At 35.6% G+C, this 20,602-nt stretch overlaps 1 protein-coding gene across 2 annotated transcripts in view; it reads left to right on the forward strand.

Moving 5' to 3' along the window:
* LOC135696050 (uncharacterized) overlaps positions 1-20,602 on the forward strand; it is a 24,277-nt gene continuing 3,675 nt past the window's right edge. Inside the window, exons 1-30 of one of the 2 annotated variants that reach the window (XM_089112307.1) lie at positions 1-186; positions 337-415; positions 2,224-2,276; positions 2,569-2,642; positions 2,843-2,912; positions 3,370-3,495; positions 3,860-3,920; positions 4,254-4,306; positions 4,750-4,823; positions 4,927-4,996; positions 5,125-5,211; positions 5,386-5,448; positions 5,577-5,637; positions 5,962-6,014; positions 7,695-7,768; positions 8,592-8,661; positions 9,216-9,302; positions 10,415-10,483; positions 11,620-11,683; positions 12,113-12,165; positions 13,307-13,380; positions 13,911-13,980; positions 14,574-14,660; positions 16,434-16,487; positions 17,029-17,089; positions 17,686-17,738; positions 18,179-18,252; positions 18,566-18,635; positions 19,566-19,652; positions 19,940-19,999. In XM_089112307.1, coding sequence (XP_088968433.1) covers positions 114-186; positions 337-415; positions 2,224-2,276; positions 2,569-2,642; positions 2,843-2,912; positions 3,370-3,495; positions 3,860-3,920; positions 4,254-4,306; positions 4,750-4,823; positions 4,927-4,996; positions 5,125-5,211; positions 5,386-5,448; positions 5,577-5,637; positions 5,962-6,014; positions 7,695-7,768; positions 8,592-8,661; positions 9,216-9,302; positions 10,415-10,483; positions 11,620-11,683; positions 12,113-12,165; positions 13,307-13,380; positions 13,911-13,980; positions 14,574-14,660; positions 16,434-16,487; positions 17,029-17,089; positions 17,686-17,738; positions 18,179-18,252; positions 18,566-18,635; positions 19,566-19,652; positions 19,940-19,999 — 2,104 coding nt within the window. In that variant the 5' untranslated portion in view covers positions 1-113. The remainder of the gene's footprint in view (positions 187-336; positions 416-2,223; positions 2,277-2,568; positions 2,643-2,842; positions 2,913-3,369; positions 3,496-3,859; positions 3,921-4,253; positions 4,307-4,749; positions 4,824-4,926; positions 4,997-5,124; positions 5,212-5,385; positions 5,449-5,576; positions 5,638-5,961; positions 6,015-7,694; positions 7,769-8,591; positions 8,662-9,215; positions 9,303-10,414; positions 10,484-11,619; positions 11,684-12,112; positions 12,166-13,306; positions 13,381-13,910; positions 13,981-14,573; positions 14,661-16,433; positions 16,488-17,028; positions 17,090-17,685; positions 17,739-18,178; positions 18,253-18,565; positions 18,636-19,565; positions 19,653-19,939; positions 20,000-20,602) is intronic. The other variant, XM_089112308.1, reaches the window with a different exon arrangement.

Here is a 20,602-nt window from a genome sequence, read left to right on the forward strand (position 1 = left end):
CGTTTCAATGCCATGGTACCTGTGAAACACACGTGTGAACCAGGCCGAGCTCACTCTTTTTAAAAGATTATCAGTCTCTGGGTTTCTTCTTGGAAAGTCGTTTGGAAACAACCATGGCTAAGCTTTTTGCTATCGTAGCCCTTATAGTTTTTGTGTTTCAGCAAAACTCGAACGCCGAAACAAAAGGTATGCCAAATCTTATTTAATTCAAGCAGTTCTGCTCCTATAGGTAGTGTTACAAAGAAGATGGGTTATTAGCTTTGCTTTTTGAATTTACTGTTACTTTCAAACAAATCCTCAAATGGGAATATGACTAACCGGATGTTTCTCATTTAGAAGAGGCAAAGAAGATAGATTTGGGAAAAGATGTTGCTTGGAAGCGTCTGGAATTCGCGGTGGAAGATGCTGCTATTGAGTAAGACAGATCTACGTTTTTATTTTACAATTAAACGGAATTAAAACAATGACGTTGAAAATGTAGAAGGCTAGGTCCAAAAGACCACTGCTTCTACCGCGATTGATGTCGGCCCAAGTACGTTAGGCAGGGTGAAGGGCTTTTCTTTGCTTGAAAACTGCGTAGTAGCGAGAGTGGCGGCCAAAGATAATTTTTGCTGTGTTGTTGTGGTATGTGTCCAGACTTTGATATGATTTTGTGATTAGCGAATTTGTCTGATGGTCGCTTCAAGTGTGAATGTTTGAGAAGTGACTTGCAACGGTCCCATTCTACTCACATAGTTCAGTTGAGAATCATAATCTTCATTAAAATGAAAAAGTCATCAAATAACAGGCCTTGTTTGGTAACAGTTCTGCTTAACAGCAAAGAAAGCAACATCATCATCATCATCACAATCATCAAAGCTATAAAATGTTTGCTAGAGAATGGTTATTCAACTAATTAACGCTGACATGAAGCACTTAAAAGATTGCACAATGGACATAATCGATTACTTTTAGTACATGCTCAGCATCAGCCTTTATTATAAAAACCCACTTTTGTCAAGAGATCAATAGTTTATTTATGTTAGGGATGTGAATTCTAGATCTTTGAACCAAAAAACGTACGGAATGTAAAGATTTTTGTTCATACGTAGGAAATAGCATGTACTTTTAGGGAAAAGAAATCTTTCTTAAATGTGGGGTTTGAATTATGCAAAGTTTTAAGCACCTCAAGAGCTAAAAGCTGGATTGAATACATTTGTACTTTAGTAGGTCCAGATATAGTCAACGGTCTAGATCTAGCAAGATTCTTTATTAATGAAGCAAGCAAGCAGATTTATTTTAGCGCAGGTAAGAGCAATCGCAGCTTGCAACTGGGGTGGGCGTGCGTTTATGGCCAACAATAAAGGAGCATTTCTTTCTACGGGTGCTTAGTATTGATACTGACAAAGTGATAAAATGCATTTAATCTTAAGCAAAACAAGTACATCGCACATGTTTACAAAAGTGCCAAAGAAGCGATTTAGCTGGCACCAGCAATTTACATAATTGAAAGCACGTGTAGAAAACAATTGTTTCGTAACAATCAAATTATATGCGTAATTGGTCTTTGTCTTTGGCAAGTTTATGTTGTGAAATTTCAAATGGTTTTTATACTAAAACAAGGGTCACTGCTCGAAAATTCTTTTTTTTTATTTGAAAACTCATAACCCCTTTGATAAAATTAGCAGACACTAACTATATTGAAGGAAAGAAACGAATATATAGATACTTATCAACGGGTGAGGTTTGAAGTTGCCATGGCACCCATGTCTTTATACTGGGATGTCTTTAACACAGTAAGATACCCCAGACTTGATGTTCGAAATAATGAAGTAACAGTGCCCATATTCTAAATTGCAGATACTCTTGCAATCAGATATGAAATGATGTGCAGGGTGCGCCGGTAGTCTCTTTATTAACTTCAGTTAACATTTGATCAAGAATCCAGTGAATATGGAAATAAGCAAAATGTCCTATAATCAATACTGCCTCCGTCATGGACTTAAAACTCTTTCACTTGGAGTGCAAATTCCACTCGAGGCAGTACTTCATGCTCATTTCGCACTGTAACCTAAATAACAATAGAAACAATCCATAAAGGTCTTGATTGAAATTTTTAAACGGACGTTTAAAACTATTATATAAACGGACGACCGACCCAGACCTTTTTCTCAAGTACGCTGAATGTTTATGAACATTATGTTTTTAGCAATTTACTTGATGAATTCCACCGATCTTTTTCAGCAATAAGTTGATCTTGCTTTTCATTTCAAAAAGTTGGTGCAAGCCATGCCACAGTGAGTAAACTTTTCATTCTTTTGTTTATCAGTCATACTTTTTCTGAGCTTATAGTAATGCAGATCATAGAAGTTTACAAAAAGCCTTTTTTACGACGACCTATAGGTTTAAACGTTTGAATAAACTTTTCAGACCAAGAATGTTGTCACACAAATCTTAAACCACGTTGAATATATTTCCTTTATAAGCCATTTTATTCGTACTCATTCCCAAACAAACATCTAAATACTGTAAGAAAACTTTGATAAAACGAAACGATACAGTTCATCTTTTATTTCTTTATTCTTTCAGAACTTGCTGATGACTTTTTGAAAAATGAAGAGTTCAAAGTACTTAGCAAAGAGTTTCATATGGCAGCTGCTATTGTAAGTAATTTCTTCTACCTTAAACAATCTTTGGTTCAGCAACTGAAACTTTTCATTTGCTGACAACACTCAAATTCACAAAAAGCCATAAGTGCACTACTTTTCTTTGTTTTTTTAACATCATCAGTCTTCTCGTTAAAGGGTTATTAAAGGGTTATATGGATTGTCTTGTCTAAGAAAAAATACATTGCTATCCACAGGATGATAACGCTCCAATGGACCCTAAATACGACATAGATGGAAAGTATGCTCCAAGAATTATCTTTCAAGGTGGGTATATGAAATGATTTCCCAACTATTGGGAGACATTTACATACATTTTAAATTTGTTTTGGTTTTCTTTTTGTATCCTACAAGCTCTTTTAGGACAGAAACCAGCAGATGTGCTTCTTGAAGCTGGATTGAAAATCTAATTGTTTCAAGAAAATAAATAATGGTGTGTCGCGAGATGGGGGCTTAACGCGATTAAAGATAACGACTAGCTTGGAACAGTTCTCTAGTTCATATTGATTTAGGCATGTCTTCTTGAAAAATTCATTCATTTCCCTTTACGAGTCTTTTGAATGTTTTATCGATGCACAAGGAACATTTGTAAGTTTCAATTTCAAATTTTGCCACAATTTTCATTTAGTGAAATTGGCTTTGTTTAGTCATATTGAAATGGGACGTTTTTAGACATATACGAATCCTTACAACCGCAATCAATTTGTCTGTTAATTTGCTGTAGACTCACAAGGAAATGTACTGAGTGGAATCACCAATGGCGGACAAAAAACAAGATATTTCTACAAGAAAGCCGACCAAGTTGTGGAGAGTATGAAAAAGGCTTTGGCCAAGACTTCCCTGGATCAAGGTAATTACAGCTTTTAATCCAACGGAAGACAGCGAGAGTAGAGCGATGAAACGAAGGAAGGAGACAACAGTGATAAATAGCATATCACAAGCTGATACTACAGTTAAACACTCTACCTTACTAAGGCAGCAACATCATTGCTTTGTTCATAAATACAGCCATTTTTTATATCGTTAAAGACTAAATGTAACAGTACTTTATCACGACTCATAAATGTTTCTTCTTTATTTTTAATCATTCTTGATTGATTTATTTCTCAATCACTTTATCTGAAAATCAGTGAAGGGAAATCCTGTCAGTACGCTTGTGACATAATTTTGGGTAACATAGTAGCTGTTGTTATACTTTGACTTGGTTTTGTCAGGTTTTGGCAAAGATTATGCCTGGATGAGCTACGACTCTGCACTGGAAGAAGCAAAGAGGAGGTAATACCTTTTGATGAGTTTTGTCTTAATTGTAACTCATTTATTGAATCCAATAAGAATTTCTGTTTACAGTAGAAGCTTACAATGGAAAAGCAGACAAGATCATTTTTAGAATGTCCCATTTACAAGCAATGCCTTGCAACAGTTACCTCACATACAGTACTTCTATCCTTATATCTTGGGTAACTGTCAGGAAAGCGCTAAAACCGTTTGCAACTTTAGTAGAATCAGTATCGATGCAAATTAACCGAAACAATCATGTTAAGCTCTCCTTGGGTGTTTCGAAATCTGTAAACACCTTTGAATATTAAAACCTCTATACGTTCTTTGCAGTGGTAAAGCAATTCTTCTGATCATACATCAAGACTGGTGTGGTGCCTGTCAAAGTAAGGCCTGAAATATTTTTAAATGCCGCTTTTCTCCCTACATTTGAAAATGCCAAGTCATTTTTGCGAAAAAGCTTTCTAAATATTCACTAAAACAACAAATAGACGTAAAATTAACATCTGTCCTTCGCTCCGGTCTTAATCAAGTAGTCGGTAGGTACTAGACGAAACTTTAAAACTGCATGTAAGACCGAACAAAAATACTTTGTATTTTGTGGTGCTATTAATTTTTCATATAAATTTCAGGATTTCCTCTTATAAACAATAAGCTTATTCTAACAATTCAAATTTAGATGAACATCAACTCTGAAAGCAAATCCTAACTTACAGCTTATCAACAATAAAGAGAAAGGTCAAAGAATGTAAAGAAAGTTTAATAAAAAGAAAGTGTATCATGAATTGCATATTCCTTTGTAAGCCATAGCAACCACTTTGTTTTCTAGGGCTGAAGCCAAAGATCGCTGATTCCAAAGATCTTCTAGAGAAAAGCAAAAGTTTCATCATGGTCAATTCCGACGTAAGAGCCAAAACATACACTGACTTTGTATGCGGGTATAATTCACCGATTTCTGATTGTTACGTTTTTTCGATACTAATAATCTAACTTTTATAAATTTTAGGAGGAAAGAGTTGTCAAGAAGAAAGATTTTGATATCGACGGAGAGTACTATCCAAAAATAGTCTTTCTAGGTAAGTCTCTTTTTCATTTATTGGCTAAAGCCGTATATATGGATGCAATAACTTTACAATCAAGATACAATCATTTTCTTGAAATCTGTCTCTCTGCAGAACATAATTATGTATATGTAAAATTTCAGACAACAATGGTGAAATACTGAAGGACCACTGGAACCTTGAAACTGAACACAAACATGTCAAGTTCTACTACGGAGAGCCTGAAGAGCGTGAGTGTATCATTTTTCCTTAATTGTATTTTTGCTAATTTTCCCTAACCTTAAATTAATGATGACGGTTGGTGAAGGCTCGTACTCTTAAAATGTGCGATCAAGCCATTATTTTTCAACTTCGTTTTCTAAAAGTGTATCTATTGGCAATGGTGAATTTGAATTCTTTTACAGTTATCAAGTCCATGGACAGGGTACTTGAACACATGGCCACCGTCAAACCTTCACTAGACAGAGGTTTGTAGGAATTGAAGAAGTTGATTCACTCTATCGATCTTTCGCATGATATCTTATTCTCAATCAATGCTTAGACAGCTTAGAAATTTTATGCTTTAACTTTGCTCTTATCTCCCTTTTTCATGAAGGAATGGGTACTCATATTGACTGGAAACCTTATGAAGAAGGTCTTGCCATCGCCAAAAACGAGTGAGTATTCCCTTAATAACATACATGATTAAGGTGGTGAATACAATCAATCTAGAAAACTTACTTAAACAGTCTGATAAACAAACAAAAAACTCAAGTCAAATTTTAACTATTTATTTCATAATTTGGAGGCCGTATTGAGGTTAAACGTATACAATTGGCTCGAATATATTGATTTTGGTAGCTATGTTTCAAAGAACATATTTGCGACCTTACAACAATACTTCGTTCTTTGCTTTGTTTAATAAACGTGCTAATGATATTGAATTTTCTTCGCTTGTTACTACTGAATATTTTTTGACAAAATGACTTCTTCATCTTTAGAAAGAAGCCAATCATGCTTATCATCCACAAATCTTACTGTGGTGCTTGTAAAGGTAAGCTGACATTGGCTATGTACAGACGATGATAAAGCGATCAAAATAAAATAGCAACTTAAAAACGTCATTACAATCAAATTTAGAATTTTTGAATATTGACCACATAGACCTAAGAAGCAACAAGGAATAAGTAAGTCTGCAAAATCAGTTAAATCTGTTGCAAATTTGCTGAGACATGACCAGTAAGATTCTGGTGTTATACTGTCTGGCTACTGTTGTTTTCACCTGATCCAGATAGCTGAGAACCGAGACCAATAAACTGTACATTCATAGGTAAAGGTTAGTTGGTAATGTTACCATATCTGTAGCACTCTTAGAACAAACAACATAGCGTTCTTTTAGAATTTAAGCTCCAAACTGATAACTTCTAAGATTATATTTTGTGACGTCACATTTTTGTCACTTGAACAGTAAACGTAAACGGTAATCTTTCATAAACGTGGGTTCAATGGCCAGTATTCTCGCCTCATACTCGAAAGCTTACGAATTCAACGCCACCTGCAGACCACCTGGGTAGTAAGATGGTCTCATTCCAAAGAGGAGAGTTTCACCTATTAGCTTGGCAGTCTTGTGGTAATTTTGGAATGTAGGGTAGGAGATGTGTATTGTCCAAGTGGTAATGTTTAGGGGTTATTGGGGCTATACTCAAGGAAACTTTGAGCATGATATGAAACAGACAATTGTATGTGTAGAATCTAATGTGTTACATATTATTATTTTCATGGGACCTTCACTAAAAGCAACCCGAAAGCCTCTTTTCTACTGAGAAGTTTAAAGTTTGTTGATAATAATTGATATTGATCAGTGGTGGCTCGTGACTTTCACAGTTGGGAGGGCAGACCATCAATATTGCGATAATCGAAAGAAAGGTCGAGTTTGCAAATTATTCACTGTATTCATGGTTCAATGTTGATCGTCATGGAGCGCAGAAGAAAAAGCATATATAGATGTGGTTGTTGTATAGCGATGATGTCATTTTATGGGCAAAATTTTCTTGCCCCGAATTCCGCCAAATAAGCCAATCACAGGCCGCGTTTCGCATCGCTCGAGGTCGAAAATTAGCTTGTGCGCATGTCGGCTAGGGGCAAAAAAAACTTTGCCCGTAAAATGACATCATCGCTCAAGGCACTAGCGGGCCAGAAGCGAGGCTAAGGACGAGACGGGATAGCAAGGAGCTTTTTCTAGAAGAGATACAAACTTATATAATTAACCACAGTAAGACTATCTTCAAAATTAAATATGAATATCATAGATTTCCTTTGAATCTTTTTGAGGGGGCATTGCCCCAGATGCCCATTAGCAAGAGCCGCCACTGAATTGATCCATATCGCCCAACTGCTTGCTCGTGAATTCTCGTGTCGTCTCGCTCAGCAAAGCTGGAAAGTACGGCTAAGCCTCTTGGCTGAGACAGCCTCCTGACCAACGCGACCCAGCCTTTGTTTGGCGTCAACAGATTACATAGAAAAAATATTTGCATTCATTTCTAAATTTGCCAGATAAACTGTTTTACGAAAAGTCGACCGACAATTAAATTTTAATGAAATGAAGTATGCGGGAAGTATGTTTCTCTTAAAATGTTTAGGTCTGGATACCATGGTATGTTGCCTAGTGTATATAAAAACCAACCCTTTTGAATGTTGATGTTTAAGGAAGAAAATAAATAATCGGATTTTTTAGCATTAAAGCCGAGAATAAGACAGAGCAAAGAATTAGCAGAACTGAGCAAAAAGTTTGTCATGATCAACTGCCTGGTAAGAAAATTCATTTATATGTCTATTATAATCAATTAACCCAATAAATCATGCAACTGAGTAAATTTTAACGTCAACGTTTCTTTCTTTTTATTGTGTATAGCTTATAGAGATATAGGGATTCTCAGTATTTTGCGATCAAAATCTTCTGATAAACAAAGACAAAATTTGCTATTGAATTGCCAACTGAAACTGAAACAGAGTGACGGGAAAGCAGACGAAAATTGTGGCATTGTTGCTGTTCTTGTAGATGTTTTACTACGCGTTTTTTTAATGTTACACTGTAACCTCAGGCATGCACTCCAGTTGCGATAAAATCCAATTGCCGTAATATGTTAGATGTCTTCTAACTGTATTGGGCGTGTGTTGGAACACTTTATTTGGTGCACCGTTCTCTTTAAAGCTCTACTATGTGCAGTGACACAAAAGCTATTGAAACGCAAATCAGAAGATTATAAATTTATCTTTATGAACCAGTAAGGAGATTCAACAAACCCACTTGTCAGCTCTTGAGCAATTCAAAAAATTGGCTGCTTTATTCGTAAGGAATTCTGTATAACCTTCTGATAAAATCGTATTCCTTTTTTGCGTTATACTTTGAGGAAAAGAAAAGAGCTCTACATAGCAGAATTTATACTCTCCGTTTTGTCTTGTGGACATGAAACATTCATTTCTTGAACGTGTCAGATCAAGCCAATGATAGTTTTTCTTCTTCCACCTGCTCTTTCTGAAAATATGACTTTTCTTTGCGATACAGCTTAGCTAGGTTTTGTTTTATCTACACGGATACCTTTTTAATTGTTAAAATGTCATTTCTCTCAAGGATGATGAAGAACCAACAGATGCACAATTCGACATTGACGGCGCCTACATTCCTAGAATCTTCTTCTTGGGTAAATTTCTAAACACTTGCCTTACTCAGATTTTTTAGAATCCATTGACGTAAAGTATTGGGCCTAAATTCCAAAGGAAAGACATGTGTAAAATCAAATATTGGCTTTATGTGTAAAATCTCACTCCTAATGAAGTAATGTAATGATGTCAATAGCTTTAGACTGTCAAAATTTTATTTCATTCTAGAAAGGTACGTTTTTTAAACGAATCCGACCCTTGCTACCTTGCTAATTTTATATGCCAGTTTTATTTTTCAGTGCATAATTTAAGATAGAATTAAATGACACTATTGCTATTTGAAAGGAGTATACTCAAGCCATACCAAATTTTGTATCCCTCTTTGAGTGGATACTTGATCGCAACACATTTTCAAGTGGTTTACTAGCTGTTGCAAAAGCTTGAAACCACAGTGAACAGAAAGAAGCAGAGCTTTGCATTTGGGAAGCTTATTAGAGAGGATTTGTTGCAAAAACACTCGATCTTCCTCCAATTTACCAAAAGCTTTAATCCACTTAAAGCAACTAAGAGAACTGTAAATCACAATTCATTTCAGATTCAAATGGTATCGTTGAACCAAGCCTGAAAAATGAGCGAGAAGATTTCAAGAAAGTCCAGTATGCTTATAGCGACGGCGATCAGAGTAGGTTTTTATTAGCTTTTTTAACTGTTCACCATCAAATGACATTGCCAATCTTGTCAAGCTTGAGCCTTTTTGCGAGATGTCAAGCTCGTGTGTCAACCAGAATTTGTTTATCCATACTTCGAGTCTAGATTCCATATCGCTGTATCTGGCGCTTGAAAAGTTCCTTGCATCAGATACAACTGTATAGAAACCTCTCATACAGCAGCCCAATACGTAAAAACGACAGATGCAGCTTGTTGCATGATATAAAATCGATTGTATCTGCACATTTTGTCAGTAAAAGCCATTGCATGCAACTCCGTTGCAACAAAATTTGTCCCATAATGTACTTCTTTGTATCCAACATGGTGGATGTGCTACAACTATGTGGAATCCCTAGATATACAATTATCATATGACTTGCATCAAGATACGCAGCTAGGGGCTGCTAGCTTCATACGACATACAGGACTGATACATGTTTAAGGAAACCAGGCTTTAGCAAACAGCAAAATTTCTTTTTGTTTTCTCTGCAAGACACGATTCGCTGTGTCATAAAAAGGACTGGATACTTTTCGTAGAGCGGGTCTTTACGTTACCGTAGAGTTCAAGGACACTATGAGCCAATGGATCTCAGTGGTCTCTTGAACTCTCATTGGTTGCATTTTACAATAGACTGTTGTTAATTGTAAATGCGTCAGGATGCTTCTTGTTAACATGAAATAAGGGGACAAGTGCCTCTAAAATAGCCTAACGGTATACTCTGATAAAAACAAATGCATTGATCAAGATTTGGTCGTTTCCTAGACTTGAGAATCTGTCAATAATACAAGGTATATTGCAAAGCTTCGCGATTGTAATATTACGTGTATCGAAAAATGACAAACCAGCAAAATTAACATCAAATCCCGTTTACTTGCTTAACAAAAATGATCCCAATAAGACCTGAGCATGAAATCTTTGTGTCACAAACTGACATTCACTGACAAACATGACCTTAAGGTAAAACATTACTGAACAAAGGATATGATCGAACTTAGATATAGCTATCATTGTGCTAAATGTCTTAAAAGGCGAATACAAAATGCTTAAAGGTTTTTTGAAAAGGCATGCTTATCGTTATTTTTTAGTTGCTTCAAAAATGATAAAGGCTCTTGAAATGAACCTTGGCGAAAGAGAAACTCCCAAGGAATCTACAGGTAAGATAAAGAGCAAAGAATTTCACTTTGAAAATGTTCTCTTTTTTACCGGCATTTTCATGACTTTTGGACCTACTGAAAGATTTCAATGCTTTGTTTGACACTCTGCTCGACAGGAACAAGGATGAAATGTTCAGCCAGTGTGCATAGCCGCATTCCTTACTTCTATATATACCAAGTGGCAAGTTTTTGAAGCCTCTTTCAAAAACAATGCCTTCGAAGAATAGATTTCATTAACTTCAAAATACGGTTTTTCTGCCATGGCGCTACGTTTTGGATCTTATTCATACAAAAAAGATTAATCAAGAACTAATCTCATTTGACTATCAGATGCTTTATAAATGCTGTTACCAAGTAGAACCCTTGATTGTTGAATTGGCTAAACATCTGACTGCTAGTTTTGCTTGCAGCTGGAATTTATCGTTATGCTGTTGCTGGTTGTGAAACATGTCCTGTCGAAGTCTGTTTTACGTAGGGACACCCTCTAGCGTCTTCTTTCTTGCCAACTAATTGCAGACCACCCAAAGGTCCTTCTTAATCTGTTAATGGCTGATTCTTTCGTTCTGCTAAATACTGACAAGATAAAGAATAACAACGATAACACAATCTTATCAATGATTCAGAGAGAAAAGAAGCACTCGGCTATCTTGGGGACATCCCTAGCGAGAAAATCCTTATACAGACTGCAGAAACATAAGGAATTGACTAATACACACCATTTGAAGGCCCTTTTTGCTAGATTAAGACCCAACTGTTCAAAATGTGATACATATTCTACGAAAAATTCCCGTACTACGGTTCGTCTGCGATCAAATAAATCTTTCAGTATACCGCTTCGACAGAAAAAGACTGAAGTAGAAAAAGATGCATTTTATAAAATTCTGTTACAATTGCCTGTTCTTCTAGTGACTCCTTTTGTTTTTGTTAAAATCAAAAAATGCTAGATATAAACAAACAGCAACTAGGCCTTATTATACTCATTTACACTGTTACCACATAGTTGTTAAAGTTAAATTCAATCGATGTTTACAAAATTTTCAAATGCCTGAAACATGCAAGCTATTTTCGAAGCTAGCTTATTGGACAAAAAAGGGTTTGTATTCTCTCTGAGTTCACCGTAATATCTTTTTATCCAGAAGCATTTGGTGACAAAGTAAAATGGTACGACATTGAAACTGGATTGGCTGAGGCAAAGAAAAGGTATTCATTAATTGTAAATCTTCAAATATGTCACTGGTTTGTAGGCAGTAAAACAGCTGCTAATACGATTGGCCACAGTTACATTATTTAAGTTTGAGACAAAACTATATGGTTCGACAAAAATAGCCGAGCATACACCAAAACTTCGATATAAGGGACCAGAATTGATGGCCGTTCTGGAGAGGTGTCAATCTTTCCGAACCTGCATCTCGATTGGTTTGGCCACAGAAAATTCGTTATCGGAGCAATGCTTTGTTCTGATGTTGCGGGAGGGGTTGTCTATTATTAGGAGGTGTCCATGGTCCAAAAGTATGATTAGTGATTTTAGAGCATTCATATATTCGATTTATCGTAAGGTGGGTCATTTCATGTGCCTTTTTATATAATTTTGTATTAAAACTAGAGCTAAAGCACAATTTTTTTTTTCAGTCACATGGCTGCAATGCTTATATTCCATAACAGTTGGTGCAGTTTTTCTAAAGGTACTGAGTCAGTTAATACATTATTTTGTTTGCTATTCTGTTCATGCATTTTCCAAAATAGGCAATTGATTGATTACTCTATTAAAACGTCGCTGGCAACGAGTCGTTTGGGTTCTTTCTTAGGAAGATGGAAGAGATAGCAAGCAGGCATCGCGGAGCAGGGCGCTGGGGGGGGGGGGGGTTGCTTTGGCTAAATATTAAGTAATAAACTACCAGTAAAGCCTCTTTTTATAAGATTTTAGCCCCCCTCCCCCATTTTTTAGACCCCCCATATTTCTCAACGCTTCGCGGTGCCCCATGGCAAGGCACCAAGAAAGGGTGAAACAATACAAAAAAAGCAAATTTCTACGTTTGCAAGGGTTAGAAGGCCCATGTGCTACGCGTCTCTAGATTGAGCTCCCTGTTTATCATTCTCATCAGTATTTAATCAAAAGTTTTGATCACATATCAAACGAGAATAAAATTTTGTGGTTTCCCGCAATCAATTACTAAAGATTATTTTTATATTTGCCTTTCTTTATGCCAGTACTTCAAGGACCGAAAGCCATTCAGTGCATATAGTTACTTGAATCCTACGTATTTTGTTCAAAATCAAATTCAAACCTTTCTAGAGATAAGATCATTTCTTCCAAATTTTTTGATTTTTAAAAGAGAATATTTTATGGAAAGAGTGATACGAGGTATTCTTCGATTGAAACCCCAAACAGTCAATTTTACTGTATCGCCAAGACGTACACAAAACCTTTTTTGACATTTTTTTAAATTTAATACTTATCGATCACTAACTTTTTCTGCTCAACAGACTCACACGTTGTCAAGACATGGTCCGTGTGAAATCTTTTTCTTCTCAAAGTCAGTTAGCGCTCAATGCGCTGCTATTACCAGAGCACGCCACCCTTCTCTGTTTAACAATTTCACCAATTTAACAATGTCACTTGCCCATGATGTCAGTGGCATTTCTCTTTTCTCTTACCATCAAGCTCCTTTCTCTCGATTGTGCACCTTTCCATACCTACCCCAATTTTATCTAGCACCCACTGGTTTGTCCTTTTAACTCCGAGTGAATTAGTTTGTGAAAAACAAAACCTAGAGAAAAATCGAAAGGAATATGGATGGTGCTAATTACATTTGTTCTTTTTAGCTTTCGGGAGAATCTTCAGTGAATCCAATGACGTCATTAAACTAAGTAAAAATTTTGTTATGATATCAGCTGAGGTAGGTATTGTCATAATATTATTTGTTTTCTGATTAATTTTGATATTATCAGCTATGTTAGTGCGGATACTTGACGCAACAATCGCCCCTTCCCCCCAATCGCTAGAAAATATTACAATATACTGATCTGCTAATAGCAAAAGCGTTGTGACATCTTTCTATCCAAAGTGCCAAAGTGAGTTAAGGAATTCACAGCTACAAGCTGCAATGCTTGTTTAAAAGTTATAAACATTTAGCTTGTAGAGGCTTTTGCCTCTTCTCCATTTGTCTATTAAAAAATATTTTTAGGAACAGTCATAAGTGTGCTCAAACTGCATCTTAGAACCTTCCCTCAGTGAAGTTTTTTTGCATTTACACAAGCCATGAATCTTAGTAGCAGATATTTACATTACTCGTGTATTCCGAAGCATTAGTTGAAAACCAGTACAAACAGTATTTTTGAACTTACCAAATGTTGCCCTTTGTGCTAAGACGATCATTCATGGACCCGCAATGAGATCAACTGGCATGTCCTAATCTTTCTTTTCCAGGATCACAGTGCTGCTTCGGATCCTGAATACGACCTTGATGGACAGTACACTCCTCGCGTTTTCTTCCTGGGTAAGTCAAAATAGCTCTCTTCTTCTATGGATAATAGCAGTGGTGCGTGAATTTCTGACGCGCACGGCCCTATGTAGATGTTACAATTTTCAGGAGACAGTTGAGTATAAACTTTTGCCGTTGCATTTACAATTTTACTTTCACAATTCTGGCAGTATTTAACTGTTAACTGCAAAAAACACATAAAGTTTTCTTAGACATAGCAATAGAACTCGTATTATTGAAGCTCAAAGTCGTTTGGATTCACTCCGTGTAGTTTTATAAATGCCTCTAGAATAAACTTTTTGTGGACACGAGAAAAAGAACTGAAGACAATTTGCCTTGGTTGTGTGTTGATAAATAGAGATCTTTCAGCATTAGCCTCATATAAAGTCCCTGCTTTCTCGATTTAAAAACAGCAGTGGTTATTCCCATGCTACGAGAGAAAGTAATTGTTTTGAAGGACCAATCAAATATCTGAATGAGTGCTCAGAAAACGCAGTTGATTGGTCCTTTGTTTCGGCTCATATTAAGGCATTGCAAAAGTTGCTTTGGAGAGTGCAAACATGTTTTCAGGAATTTCTTGTTACAATGTTATCATTTCTCTCCCATAGATAATAAAGGGAAGGTTCGAAGTGACATCAACAACACAGATACGGAATTTCCGCTAACCAAGTTTTATTACAAGACTGCAGATGAAAGTGAGATTCAAGTTTTTTTAATAATCTTTGGCTTATTCAGACGAGAGATTTATTCTTTATTGTGTTATTAATCACAACATCTGATTCCAGAAAGAAAAGATTTATGTAAGTCAAATATCCATATTGATAATCCGTATATTACATTTCAAAAGGAGAATCGAAAAAATCATTGCTTTTATTGCGATAACTATGTCCAGGTGGTGTTAAATTACGGACCAAAGCTTGCGTGGATGCACACAGGGAATCTTTGGAAAGGGAAAGTTTTTCTTGTAGCTTTGTTGTTATTTACGTTCAGTTAACAGGGGGTGGAAGAGGGGTAAAGCAGGCATGGGTATCGAGCACTGTGTTGCAGAAAATGACTGAGAATAGTTTTCTTAAACACGTCCATCATGCTCATTTATTTACTCGCAGACTGGATGTTTTTAAGGCATTCAAGCTTGATTTTTGGCAATTTTTGACCCTCCATCATATTGTATTTGTTCTTGAAACGGATATCATGAAAATATGAGAGCAAATTGTGATCAACGCTACACACAATTTCTCAGAGATGCGCTGATATTTGTTTTAAAGATACGTGCAAACAAAATGCAAGCTATTTTTCACAAATGTTTTGATGGATCATGTCAATTATAACATATTTTTGGAAAGCCATTTTGAAGCTTATATTTTCAGGCTTACCTGGAAGCTCGAGAGAAGCCAGTGAAGCAATTTTTGATTTATCCACAACTCAATCTTGTCCAAAACTTTTGTCCCTTCACAATTTTGAACTCGTGGCTTGGATATGTTGGCAGTAGGTCCGTATTTTAGTCCCATCTCGATTGTGCTTAGGACCAAGTATTCCGACCAGCAACGGTTGCCCTTATCAAAACTGATTAGGTGTCAAGAATAGATAATCGCAGGGTCTTTTGTTACACTGAAAATGCCCGAAGAACTGAGAACTAATGGTTGAAAGAGGCACATCTTGGGGCGTCCTTCTTTTTGAAGACAGAACATCGACAGACTTAGAGGTAAAACACAACTATAGACACATGCAAACAGCGTTTGGTTGTATACTTTACTTCGCTATGACAGCAGCACACCCATGATACAGTATACGTAAAATTAGTAGGAACAGCCTTATATGTATTGCTCAATGTGTATGAAATGTTTATGCCGAGATACATCTTGCAAGGAACAGAGTTAACTCATTGAAAACCACGTGCTTGTATTCATCTAAGTTCATTAGATTTCTAAACAGCCTGCGCAATGAGCCAGGCCTGTCAGGAAGCTTCGATGGGTGTTGCCAAAAACAGTCGTGTTGAATGAATCAAGGTTTAATGTATAAGATTTTGAATCTAATGGAGAAATCTGCATTAAAGTTACTGAAAATGCAATTGTTTTTGATGTAAATAAAGAAAAGGTTCACGGTTAGCCTATGTCCTAAGATCGCCTACACTCTACAATTGTACATAATACGAATGCAAACGATTTAATCATTCCGTTTAGACTATCTTGAATTGTTATTATAGACAAATTAATGTACACCACACATCGATTTTCAAGTTGATCTGGTGCCCAACAAGATTAGCTGTTTGTCTGCAATGTGTACTTTTTGCACGTTTTTATTGAAATGTCTCAATCTCCAAACACGAAAAGATTGTCTACGTCTCTACATGGCTGGGTAGTGGCGGCGGTTTTGCTAACCATTGAATGATTGCATCAATTCCTAGAACCCTTATGGCGTGAATACTTTATTTCAAGATTTCATACTCAAATGGTTGTTCATCATTTTAGTGATCAAAGCAATGCAGACAGCCAAGGAGGCAATTAACGTATCTCTGTCAAGAGGTAAGGACACACGGAACTTTTTTACTTCATTCTCTTTATCATTTCTTGAAACTAGTCTTGGAACCATATTCTAAATATCTAAAGTACATTCTTAAAAAAATTCCCATCTGAAGCAGCATGATGGTGTTGATATTCTTATCATTAAAAGAAACAGCCTCCTTCTCTAACTTTTAGACGATGTTGATTGCTTTCTATAATTTGCTTGTGAAATTATAGTATGATCAACTGTAAAGCAATTACCTTACTTTAAAACTATAAACTATAAAATAATACACGAACACTTTCCATTTTCTTCTGGAGCTTTCAATAGTGTTATAAAACAAACTGTACAAATAAGCTAAATTTGAAATGCACGAGGAATCAAAATTTGTTGTTGTCTCTTGATTCTGTAGAATTTTCATTGGCCTTGCTAGTAAATTACCTCTTTGACATATCCAACTTTTGAATCGGTGTTTCCTGTCAAAACTTCTCGATTTGGCCACTGAAAGCTTTTAGTATATTTGCAATTAGTCAGATATACATTAGTATTACACTATTTTAGGATTTGGAGACTACATCGAGTGGTATACATTAGCAAAGGGTAAAGAAGTTGCCAAAGAGCAGTAAGTACCTTACTTTTTAAGTGTCAACAACGGTCCAAGAAGACGATTTGAGAATGAAAGGTACAGAATTCAACGAAAAGTAGAAACAGTCATATCGGAAAGTCTTCTGCAGAAAGTCTTGCAATTTTACCATTCCGGCAACACAAACCTTTCTTAATATGTGCTTGTTTGATTTTTGTAAACAATTGGTTGATGTGGGCATGCAGGCTACAATACGTATTAGAAGTCCAAAATAATGTTGTCTGATTGCTGTCAACAGTACGAATTTCCGATATGCCAACTTCATTTCATCAATTGAAACGAAGCTGAAGTGACACAGTAAATTGAGAGGCCATGTAATCTTACTATCAGAGGAATAGTTTTCTGTGGTTTCTATAATTCTTTGTTTTTCTTTTCTTTAATTAATCATTGACAGGCATCTCAGACCACACCTGCCAATTACAATCAAATGAAATTTGGCTCTGAAAGTACCTGATTGTATGGCCCTACTGGTCTGGTCAATCAAAGTGAATTAAAGGCACTTCAAAGTAACTGCCTTCTTCGCTTTGAAACTTGAATGGGTTTTTTCATTTAAACCTGTTTGACATTTTTTGTAGAAACAAACCAATGATGGTCATTATCCATAGAACATGGTGCTCTGCTTGCAAAGGTATGATATTAACTAATTGATCGAGAAATGTAAGTAAATTGATAAGAATCGAACTGCTTGTAGAAATGTTTTCGTTTTTTGATTACTCAAAAGGCCGCCTCCAGGCCCAAGGAATGTTTAGCAATGCTAAATAAAGAAATACTGCCCTTATAAAAAATTGACTGTTGTGATATCAAATTATTTTAAGGAGCAATGATAGTTATAATTTTGACCTTTTCTAACTTCTCATTTGGTGATTAATGTTAGCTTTTAACGATTTTTGGTAAAGCTATTCAAAAGAAAATAAATTTTTCGTTCATTTGTTTGTCTTCAATCGTTTTGGCAACTACAAGTAATGAAATACACCTTTGAATCCCACACTTGTGTGAACGTCATTGTAAGAGCAGCAATTGCTGGTAAAGTATAAATCTAATTTAACATTTGCAAAATTTCTCTTTTAGCGCTGAAACCAAATTTTGCCGAGTCATATGATATTTTTGAGCTCAGTAAAAACTTTATTATGGTCAATATTGAGGTGTGACTTTAATATTCTACATTACCATTTATCTGCAAGGCAGCCTTGAATCTTTATCTTATTAGTAATTCAGATGAATATATGTTTTGAGCCTGCTGCTATAAGTTTCTTAAATGTTTTAGAAGCTCTTTATAGCGGTAAAATCCTACCTTACTATAAGAATTTTTGGACGATGTCTTTGCTAACACTTTCTTAAAAACTTAATTCACCATATTCAATTATACTACAATATGTATCTTAAAGGATTCATGCCTCCTTAATGATAAGAAAAGAAAATCTTCTAGTATTTCATCTGCAGCTTTTCATTTACTAGGACGATGAAGAACCAGAGGACACACAATTTGTAGTTGATGGCGGATATTATCCTAGGGTCTTTTTCTTAGGTAAAATTCATTCATTGCTAAACGGCTATATTTGCATCTTTTCATTGACCAAAATAAACAGATTTCGTTTCTGGATTGTCTTCTTACCATTAGATAAGATACATTCATTAGAATGAAAATCCGTGGAAAACTCAAGAAGATAGAAAGCTTGTTTGAAGTTTCCATATTTTACCAACTATGATATGATATATCTTTGCATATTCGGGAGAAGTCAATTTCAATAAAATCTTGCTTGTGAAAGCACCTTGTCCTTAGCGCTATTTGGGAAAACAAACATGCTTTCAACTTGCTTTGGTCGTAAGTCGCATAACAAGTCCCAATTTTAGTAAAAACTTCATTAAGCGACACAGAACCTACATCAAGCGTTAAGTTTATTTCGAATTTGCGAAAAAATCAATGCATAGGAGACAGCAAATATACAATTTTGAGAGATCTATTTGGCACCTCTGAAAGTACCTCGAAGATGTTATTGACGCAAAAGTCGTTGATTCTTACGAGTGGTTTTGCCAACTGTACACCAATAAAAGTCTATCCCTTTACTGAATAGAGCAGGATGATTCTAAGCTGCTCAGTGTTTATATACAGCAAAGCGTGTAAAGCTCGTCTCTATATGAAATATCTAATACCAGTGAAATAGGGATAAGCGGTATAAGGGCCGTTGAGAGGCAGCTCTTGCCCAGGGACACGCCCTTCAGTCTCCCGGAGATGATTGGAAACGCCCTTTTAGCTACAATAGTTGAAAGGGCTTTTTAAGGATTTTTACAAGAATGTGCACAAACATTTTACATGAATCAAGGACATGTGGACTTCTCTTTGCAATAAAATTACAGGCGTTGCTTCCCTATAAGTAGCTGAAATACTGTAGTAGCTTTTTTGCATTGTAAATAGATCTTGCCACTTTATTACGGGCCCCATTTCTTAACATTTCAGACCCAACTGGCGTCGTCGTTAAAGACATTCACAACGAAAACCCAGCTTTCTTGAAATACAAATTCTCATTTAATGATGTCGATAGCAGTGAGTATATTTTTTCGAACAATATTTTCAATAATATCCATAAATCCAATATATCAATATATCAATAATATCATATTATTTTTAAATAATAATATCAAGTTTTGCTTAACAGAATGATATTTTGCTTTTTTTTAGAAAATCTTTCTTTTCATTAGCAAACAGTGCCGTGGATATTTCTTAATAATCTTGTCTGCGTTTTTTTGGTACTATCCTAAGTCCGCATTTTCGATTGGTTTGTAATTTTGATAGTGTTCTATTGATGTATTGTTTTTCTTTGTCATTTTTAGTTGTTCTCGCAATGAGAAATGCAATGAAATTCTTCACAAGACAAGGAAGCATTCCAATCTGTAAGCTGACATTTTTTTTGTCTCCAAGTGACTGAACTATTAGCCATGGTATTGCTGTGATCTTTGATTTCCTATGCTATACCGCTTTTAAACTACACTGTTTTCGAAATATATTTTATACTTGCACTAGAGGAAAACAATTGTTTCAGAGATATCCCTGGCAGTTTTGCTGATTTAGGGAAAACTAGGTACAATTTAAGCACTTCTTTCAAAGGTACAATGATGATGAAATTGGTTTTAGTCTTTTAAAATGATGAAATTGAATGGATAGTGTGAGACCAAATAGACTTCATAAAATAAATGAAAGAGAGACATTTCAAGCAATGCATTGATGCATTGGTCTTTTTAAAGAAAAATTTTGATTTTCATGCAAAACTAAAAACCTTGCAGATTGATGCATTGAATTATAGAGGCATTTTGCTGAAAAGGCATATCATGTTTATAACTGAGCTGTTCAATTCCTAGAATGGGCATCAAATGTTAAAGATAGAAATCGAAGCAATAACATGCGCTCTTTCATACATTCAAATAGTATTTACATTCATTTAAATCATCTTTTGCTTAACTTTCATATGAATGATCTAAAGATATTGATATAGTATA

This window comes from Rhopilema esculentum, chromosome 14, assembly GCF_057945365.1.
Source record: "Rhopilema esculentum isolate cy_ngs chromosome 14, ASM5794536v1, whole genome shotgun sequence".
NCBI classification, from domain to species: domain Eukaryota; kingdom Metazoa; phylum Cnidaria; class Scyphozoa; order Rhizostomeae; family Rhizostomatidae; genus Rhopilema; species Rhopilema esculentum.